Here is a 9,095-nt window from a genome sequence, read left to right on the forward strand (position 1 = left end):
CAATACCTCTCTATCTCTCCCCACCTCCATTCCCCCCCCTCTCTCTCTGTCTCAATCTCTTTGTCTGTACATCACCTTCCCTCCCACAGATTGTGTGAATGAGTTTGCTAGTCTTCACTGTCAGTAGTAAGAGTTTTAAAGAGAGTAAGAGTTGCTAAAACACATTTTTTTTGAAACCTTCCACCCTTTTCTCAAAACTGTAAACACAAACCCCAAATCTCAAACTACATTCACAAAACCTCTGACAGCCTCTGCAAAACTGAACAATTGCCTGAAAACAGTTGTAGCTGTAGAAAATATAACCGCCGCTCAGTCCTGTACATCCTCTCTGCAAAAATAAATCAGGCTTGTCAATTTGTCTCCATCTCCTAACTCCATCCCCTACTCTTGCAACTTGTGTGTATGCTTGGATGTGTGTTAGTGTGTGTGTGTGTGTGTGTGTGTGTGTTCTTGTCTGTGCGTGTGGATGTGTGTGTGTGTGTGCGCATGCGTGTGTCTGTGTGTGTGTGTGTGTGTGTGTGTGTGTTTGTGAGGGAGTGTGTGTGTGAGACAGCCCTGCCTTGTAGCTCCTCTGCTCATCATCCTCTACCAGCAACCTTTCGCTCAACACCACCATCTACAAGCCGATGGGTGTATAGTCAACAATTTATGTACTAAATCTACACATAAATTCATTTATTTTATGCCCCCCCATGGATGAAATTCCACAAAACTTGGCATATCCCCAGAGGATGTGAGGTTAATCATACACATGAATTCTGGTGCAGTTCAGAACATCTCAACTGAAGATAGGGATGATTAAAGCAGTATAATATTGCATTTCAATTTTTTACCTGGGGGATGCAAATCACAATGAATGGTTATGGACTAGGTTGCCACGGTTCAGGTAGTTATTTAAGAAAAACTGCATTTTTTGGGTTTCGGGGGGCCCAGCACAGGGACTGAATGAAATGTTTCCGTAAAAGTCTAGTGGGGCTACATGCCCACCAAGTTCCATGTGCCCCGGTGTTTCAGTGTCTGGGGAATTGTTGACCAAAAATTCAGGAAGTTGATGATGGGGGGAAAAAACCCTATATTAACCTATAATTATGTGTGTATAATAATTTTGGTACTTGTTGGTTCCCACTAAGGGGCTTGTATTTAGTCTGGTTATGTTGCTGATCAGATCATAAACAGCCACAGCAACGAAGAGGATTGAATGAAGAATTTGTTGATATTGGTTGGTATTTGTGGATGCCCGCATCAAGTGTTTGTCTGGTTATGTTCCTGGTTGGATCATAACCGGCCACAGCAATGAAGAGGAATGAACAAAAAATGTGTTGGTAGAGAACCCATCATGAGTGTGGAGGGGAGGTGGGTGTGGGACGCCAGACACCACTGCTGAGTCTTCTGGAGGTGTTGTGGGCCTAATGGGCTCTTTGCAATATTGTTCTCCCAATAATATACATTTTAACTTGCTTAAATCCTTCTTTTTCATCACATGCTGATTTACTAGTTGCAACACCCATCCGGGTCTGTGTAGACACTAATTACATTAACAATAGAGGCAGGTTCTAACACAAAGCGGCCGCATTAAGAGCCTTTCGTGCAAAGAACCCATTCAACAAAACATTGAAGAAGGAAGGTGCCTTCTTCACGTTAAAAAAAAAAAAAAATAGTCCAGTATTTCTTTCGAAATTGAAATGAAGTTGTATGGACTAGACTATGGTTTTTTTTTTTTTTAAACGGCGACGAAATTGTGAATTTCCAGAGTGTGTTACTCCACACTCGGCAATCGACTCCTACAGACTTTCCCCTAAAGACGCCATCTGCAGCAGCAACATTTCCGGAAAGGTACTGGCTTGATGAAATTCATTCTGGACTCTCTCTCCGACCACATAAAGACCTCGGGATACTTCGGTTTGGCTTTAGGGACCCTCTACTCACTACCACGTAAGTGTAATGTTGTTTGGAACTGTAGAAGAGGTATATAAATAGCTTTTTGTAGTGGCGAAATGACTTGCCCTGGTCACTTCCAGGCTAACGAGTTTTGACTAAAAACGGTAAAATCGAACTTTCTCAAAACACATCCGAATGACATGATTTTGATGTCAACTCAACGTATGTACTCCCAATCATCCATAAATTGATCTAAAGTGCATTTTACTCCGGATAATTCCTTTAAAGGGAAACTTGACACGATTAGCTATATTTCCCCCTCTGCTGGAGAAATTGTGCATTATGCTATTTCAAACTGTGGAAAAAGGTAACAATAAAGCACATGGATTTGTTTACAAGCAAGCGAAACGGTTAGCATAAGTTCGGCAGAACAATGTGGATGTTACAAGGTAAGAAACACGATTTAAAACGAGTTTCTTGTTTCTCACTTCTCTTTCCGGGACGGTAGTCTCAATGCTGCAAGGTTGGTTTTCCGCCTGGGGACGCTAGGGGCAGCGGGGAAAGTCACCATTTTCACAGGAACAGGTCATTTAACCATCCAAATGATTTCTAAACTGGTTTATTACGTTGAAATAGTTGCCAAGTTCCCCTTTAAATAGCTTTGGTTTCTGACTGGACACTATGGGAAATCCCCTACCAACAGAACAAGGAATTTTCCACCTCTCCTGTGTCTGAAATGACACAATAAACTAAATTATGTTATTTAAAAATATGCTTTGTGCTAAATATCTGTCATTGTTGCCATAAGTTATCAGGCCATACAACTTGTCATGTCTTATGGCACCATAAGCATTACCTATCTAGATATTTAGCTGTTAAATGTTGTATATTTTCATATTTTCTAACTCTATGAAGTAGATCATTTTTCAGCCAATATTCATAGGTTTCATCAGAGCCCTTGCCACAGGTGTATAAAATCAAGCACCATGCATTCATAAACTAGGTGCTTGATGTTATACACCTGTGGCAAGGGACCTGATGAAACCCATGAATAGCAACATAATAATTGTTCTTTGTTACAGTTTTACTGTAAAGATAGTTATGTAACATTGTGAATAGTGCTAAAACCAGTCACATTAACACTGCTTCAAGGTAGGTAGTCAAATCATAGTTGTCCTTGATGTCCTTCACGTACTGTAATGATCTCAGTCTCACCTTTGACCAGGTCCTATTCACTAATTTGCATAATAGGAAACATTTCCATATGTATCTTTTCATTAACTTAGTTTCCTGCCAGGAACTGGGAGGTAAGCTGAGCACTGGTGAGTGTTACTAATCACACACACAATTTGCAATTTATTTCAGTAAGTTTCCACTCACCTGTGGATATTTGCATGAATCATGTACAATATTATGTCAAACTGATTTAAAGCTTCATATATGTATCGTCATTCATCCTCCTCTGCTTTCTTTTTCATTGGCCTCGTCATCCTTGCTGTAGTTCCTCTGCACTGTAGCTTAAATGTTATTCTATAGCTGTAGCTCTGTAGCTTAAATGTTGTTAAAATGCTTAAAAGTTAATATCAATGTTAATATAAATGTAATTCTATTGCTGTAAGTCGCTTTGTATAAACGCATCTGCCAAATTAATACATCTAATGTAAATGCAATACATGTGGAGGGTGTCACATATGCTATTATAATTGTGACAGCATACATGGCTTTATTACAATGACTAGAGAAGCATTAGTGAAAATAGAGTTCTATTTGAAGAGCTATTTTCCAAAATGCTATATCCACCATTTTAATGTATTTTCATATATAATTTTTTCAAATGTTGTTTTCCAAGTAATTTCAGTGGAACTTTAATTGGGTTCTTGTTATTTGATTTATTTTACTCAATCAAAATACCACAATTGATTATTGACAGTTTATTGATAAATACACAATTAAATAACATGACTTATTAATGTTTTCAAACATGGATTTATAGCGTTTTGGAAAAGAGCTCTTCATTTGTCAAGGCTGACTGTATATGCATAACCAACTTGCTGTAAAATTATTCATTCTGAAAGGGAGACTGAGACTCTTGTGCAGTGAGTCATCCCATCACTAGATGTCACTAGACTCAATAGCAAACATATTGAATTAGCAAGTTCTCTTAAAAAAACTAAATGTCATTAGACACAGCTCCAGCTGCGGTGATTTCTCTGCGTACAAGAGGTTAGCAAGTCTTGTCCTTTGTTTTAGGGATTGCCTTCAGGCAGGATTCTGCCAGCTATTGCCCCATCTGCAGACCACAAAGCCTGTGAAAGGATCACCTGACAGCCATCATGTAGAGTGAATGCAGGCACTGACAGAGGTGTCGCCTGTGGAATGGTCGGCTTTGTGATGCACTCGGCCCTGACAATGCTGCACGATCCTAACGCCAAGAGGCCCTAAGAACTGACATCTACGAGACATGTTTATGAGAAATGTTTTTTCTTGTCCTCTGTTAGGGATCAGATTGTTTAAATTCTGAAAAATAAGCCATAGTCATCATTTTAAATTTAGATGATGATGATTTGTTGTAACTTGTCACTCATAAGTTTTTCAAATGTTTCTTTCTTGTTAGTTAAAACAAACCCTAATACAGGTAAATAAACACTCTAATTACAAATTACAATGGGCTACGTTTACTCTTTTTAATATCCATTACCGTGTACCTGAATACAAAAAAAAAGTTTTTTAAAAAAGGATAAAAGAAGATAAAAAACGTGGAGGGGAGGGATTGAGGTAGGGAAACGCCTCACTGGTAGGCTGTTCTGTGTTCCAGGTTAATCTCCCACAGTTCCCTTTTGTGTCTCCATCGGCCAATGAGGGGCAGCGGCCATTGTTTGGGTCCCCTGTCAGTCAGCTCCCAGGCCTGGTACACACCAGGGTTTTTGATGAGTCAGAGGATCTGAGCCTGCCGGAGACAAAGGCAGGACTTAGGGCCTCATTGAGGCCAGCCTGCTGAGCATGCAGAGCTGCTGCGGATTCTGCAGTTACCAGGGTGACGGCGCCTATATAAGCGTAGCACAAGGCACAGACCCCCGACATAGATTACGCCACATCTCTCCCACCCTCTGCACGTAAGTATGGAGCTGCCACGCCACGCACTGCCACACCACGCCATGAGGCGACCAACCACACCAACCAATCTAGCATATACCTAGGACACCTGCCGGGTCAGTGCCATCAAAGAGCACTATGACACAGACTTTGGCCAATAGAGGAGATGAGTTTGGTTTGTCCAGTTTTGACGAGGATGAGTTGAAACATCTTCTGATGTCCACATTTGGGAGAACTAAAGTGCCAACCTTAAGAACAAAACTGATGGGAGATGGACATCCTGTGAACTCCGTTAAAGCTGGAATTGCTACATGCCGCTTGCCCTTCAGCATGACCTACAGTCCTGGATTCTTTGCCTGCCAAAGATGAACTGATACTCTACCAAGGCCTTAAGAGAGCGTGTATCTATTCCTGCTTATCACTGGAGCTCTAATGGTGGCTCATCTCCATCAAAACACTAGAGCAGGAAAATTATCCTTCGTATCTGGGCACAGCCAAACATCCTCTTAGTAGACTCGCACACAAATAAGTAATGTTAGGAGTAATGCTAAACCAGGTTTCCTAATGACAGACTTGCACCTAAACAACGTCTGTTTTTCAATGGGCCAAATGCACACAGGATATTTTTCAAAGTCAATGACTAGGTTTCATTTATCATTCAAATACCCCCTTGAGTTCTGGTGTAGTATCTCACAGACATGTGAAGTGCATAGTGTAGGCTGGCAAGAAGAATAGCTCTCAGCAGAACTGACTGTGTTTTTCATGTGACCCTTTTGCAGCCGGAGAGAGCAAAACACTCAGGCGGCCATCATGAATCAGCAACAGATGATGGATCAGAGAGGGCAGTGGAGGATCACTGTCTTCGAGGAGGAGTACTTCCAGGGCAAGCGCTGCGAGTTCTCGCTCGAGTGCCCCAACATCCTGGAGAGAAACTTCCAGAAGATCCGCTCCATCAAGGTGGACAATGGCCCGTAAGTCTCCAAACGGACAGAGAGAGAAACAGAGATTGACAGAGATAAGAGTGGGACAGAAGAAGTTTGAGAGAGAGAGAGAGAGAGAGAGAAAGTGAGTGAGTGAGTGAGTGAGTGAGTCTGAGAGAGAGAGAGAGAGAGAGAGTGAGTCTGAGAGAGAGAGAGAGAGAGAGAGAGAGAGAGAGAGAGAGGACATCATACCTCACTGCAAAAGCATTTCAGCTGGGTCGTTGACCATTAAGTGCCTACTTTGTGTAGTAATTCGACAGTAGCAGTAACAAAAGCTAAACATTTCATCACTATATTAACCATCATCACTCTTTCTCTCTCTCTCTCTCATCTTTCTCTCTGTTGTCCTCCCCTCTGCATTCTTTTCTTCCTTCCCCAGCTGGGTGGGTTACGAGTACCCTGAGTTCCAGGGCCAGCAGTTCATCCTGGAGAAGGGTGACTACCCTTGCTACGAGGCCTGGAGTGGCAACAGCAGTTATCGTACCGAGCACATGCTGTCCTTCAGGCCCGTCAAGTGTGCTGTAAGCTACCTTATCCTCTTCCCTCCCCACCCATAAAAGGGTCATTCCATACACCACACACTAGTCTAATAGGCCTACACCATGCTGTATATCATCATTAACCCATAGTAGTCTATTGTGATCCATGCAATGCTACACTTCAGGCTAATTCGATTTTTTAAATGGTTTATAGCATAGTATTTTTTACCCAATGTTCTTCATATCAGAGTATCCTACTATAGGCCTACTCTTCACACATGCTGTAGGTCTCTCATGGCTGCTCATGATGTGTGGCTGTGTGCTTGTTTTCTCGGCAGAACCACAGTGACAGTAAGGTGACCCTGTATGAGTGTCAGGACTTCCAGGGGCGCAAGTTTGAGATCTGTGACGATTACCCCTCCCTCCAAGCCATGGGCTGGTGCAGCAAGGAGGTGCCCTCCATCAAAATCAACTCAGGAGCGTAAGTTGCTGTCTATTCCAAATGCTTTAGCGTAGTCTCTAGCAAATGGCCTTTGTAAAATGCACCCAGAAAACGTTAATACAGATATATATATATATATATATATTAAAAAGTTCTAATTTTCATGGTCTGTGTGGACCTCTCTCTCTCTTTCTCCCTCCCTTTCTCTCTCTACCTATCTCTTTCCAGGTGGGTGGCCTACCAGTTCCCCGGTTACCGTGGATACCAGTACATTCTCGAGAGAGACAGACGTCAGGGCGAGTTCAGAAACTATAATGAGTTCGGTACCCAGGCTCACACCAATCAGGTGCAGTCTATCCGCCGGGTGCAGCAGTAAAGGCCCGCCTTTAACTTATCCTCATTGGCTACTATGTACCCACTGTTAGCATGGCATGGCATGTGATAACGTAGGCAATAAAATCTTTATTCAAAACTCCAGAAAAAGAGTGTGCTTGTCGCCATTCCTTTAACTTCGAATACGCATTAGGAAATGATAATATTTCAAAAAGGTTGTAGCCCGGGGAAGATGTTTATTTATTTTTTATTTTTTAAATTTGAATTATTATAATTAAGTTATACTCCTAAACTAACAGGCACTGTCATCAACTTCACAAGAAAGGCAAGAAACGCTGTTCGTAAATGAATGCAATGACTGGAGATTATTGAAATCACAGCCGCATTTATTTAACAGCATTTGTACCTATTTAACAGCACAATGTACCTGAGTGTTTTAGAACACATTTCACAATGATTAAGACTTTTTTATTTTGTGCATGTTAGGAATAGAATGTATATTGTTCCTGTCGGATTGTATTTTATTTTCAATAAACACGAGCAAGAGATCACCGCTGTTAATGTTTCCGCTGTTTCTTGTTGCGGTCATGTTGTTCTTGTCTCATCGTGATGTGCTTGGCTCTAGACAATTTGCCTATTAGCGCGTCATTATTGGACCACCTCTGTTGCTAAGGCCTAGACATTGCCTACAAGGTGTCTGGCAAGTTTGTCGATTATTTATCTACTCCATGTCATGATGAAGATGACCAATGGTAAACTGAATACAAATAGACTACGAATGCCGGCGGCATAAACCACATGACAGTAACTCATAGCCTATATTGATTGCATGGCCCTGCTTGGACCATAGGTTGTTGCTTAAAATGGCTTCAAGTCACTTCGAGCCTTAAAATAAGATCACTTTTAGCAGGCCTGTTAGGAGGCCTGTTGGCTTTTCAAACTGAGCACATTTCCCAGGGAGGACTGTCCGAGTTCTGGTAGGCAGAAGACAGGGGGCTCACATGAGCTGTCCAGGGTCCTGATGTCTTGGGAACCTCATTTGCGGACAACGACCGCCTGTTTCTACTACACGGTGCTGTGTTAGGCGACTTGTCTAAAAACTGACAGGAACTTGTTTACAATTTACAAAGTACAGTAGCCTACGTGAACTAGCCTACATAGTTCAAACACAGTCGCGCATTTGCTCATTGCCGTCATTAGGATCTTATTTGAGGGATCAGTTACAAAGTTTGTTCCAGGAAATAGGGATCGCAACAAAATATAAACTCAACCACAATTGTTGATAAGGATAGTTAAAGATGTTACTCTACAGTTAAAATAGCAGTTTAATGAACGGGGATATCCCTGCTAGATTTCACAAATCTCAAGCAATCAATCCAAAACTAATTTACAGTGCATTTTGAACGGACAGGCGCTACTCCTACGCCATCTGCTGTCTGTGGTTAGGCCACACGGTTCACCGTGGTAAAGTTGGCTTTATATTGGACGTTGGATATTCGACACATTCGAAAAATCTATTTAGCACTGACTACGATGGTCGAGTTTGTGTCAAACCAACTTTAATGTGTTTAAACAAGGTCTGCCTATATTACACAAAGCTTCTTTTGTCCAAAAACCCATGTTTTGATTTTATGAAATTTTTTATGCTGATAAAAGATTTCAATCTATGCGGCTTCACCTTTTGACTTACCCATACTAAAACACATCTCCTGAACTCGGCTTACTGCCCTTTCTAGGACACAAAGCTTCTTTTTCCTTAAAACCTGCTCTTTGATTTTATACAATTTTTAATGTTAAATGTTTCAAATCTATTATGCGGCGTGCCTTTTTGACCTACCCATGTCAAAACACATCTGGTGAACTTGGATTACTGCTCTATATAGTACACAA

General features: G+C 41.5%; 1 protein-coding gene across 1 annotated transcript; it reads left to right on the forward strand.

The window, feature by feature from the left end:
• The first annotated feature begins 4,863 nt into the window (after positions 1-4,863).
• LOC125288507 (beta-crystallin A2-like) lies at positions 4,864-7,756 on the forward strand. The gene is made up of 5 exons (XM_048234922.1): positions 4,864-4,991; positions 5,751-5,942; positions 6,331-6,472; positions 6,769-6,911; positions 7,101-7,756. The coding sequence occupies exons 1-5, from the start codon at positions 4,879-4,881 to the stop codon at positions 7,246-7,248; spliced, it is 738 nt and encodes a 245-aa protein (XP_048090879.1). The 5' UTR covers positions 4,864-4,878; the 3' UTR covers positions 7,249-7,756.
• The last annotated feature ends 1,339 nt before the right edge of the window (positions 7,757-9,095 follow it).

The sequence above is a fragment of the Alosa alosa genome, chromosome 23 (genome assembly GCF_017589495.1).
Source record: "Alosa alosa isolate M-15738 ecotype Scorff River chromosome 23, AALO_Geno_1.1, whole genome shotgun sequence".
NCBI lineage: Eukaryota > Metazoa > Chordata > Actinopteri > Clupeiformes > Clupeidae > Alosa > Alosa alosa.

Bases quoted from the DNA above. Each gene is read 5' to 3' on its own strand.
- LOC125288507 (XM_048234922.1), top strand. From the start codon at position 4,879: ATGCAGAGCTGCTGCGGATTCTGCAGTTACCAGGGTGACGGCGCCTAT. The intron at 5,943-6,330 runs GTAAGTCTCCAA...TTCCTTCCCCAG, and splicing joins ATCAAGGTGGACAATGGCCC to CTGGGTGGGTTACGAGTACC. The intron at 6,473-6,768 runs GTAAGCTACCTT...TTTTCTCGGCAG, and splicing joins TCAGGCCCGTCAAGTGTGCT to AACCACAGTGACAGTAAGGT.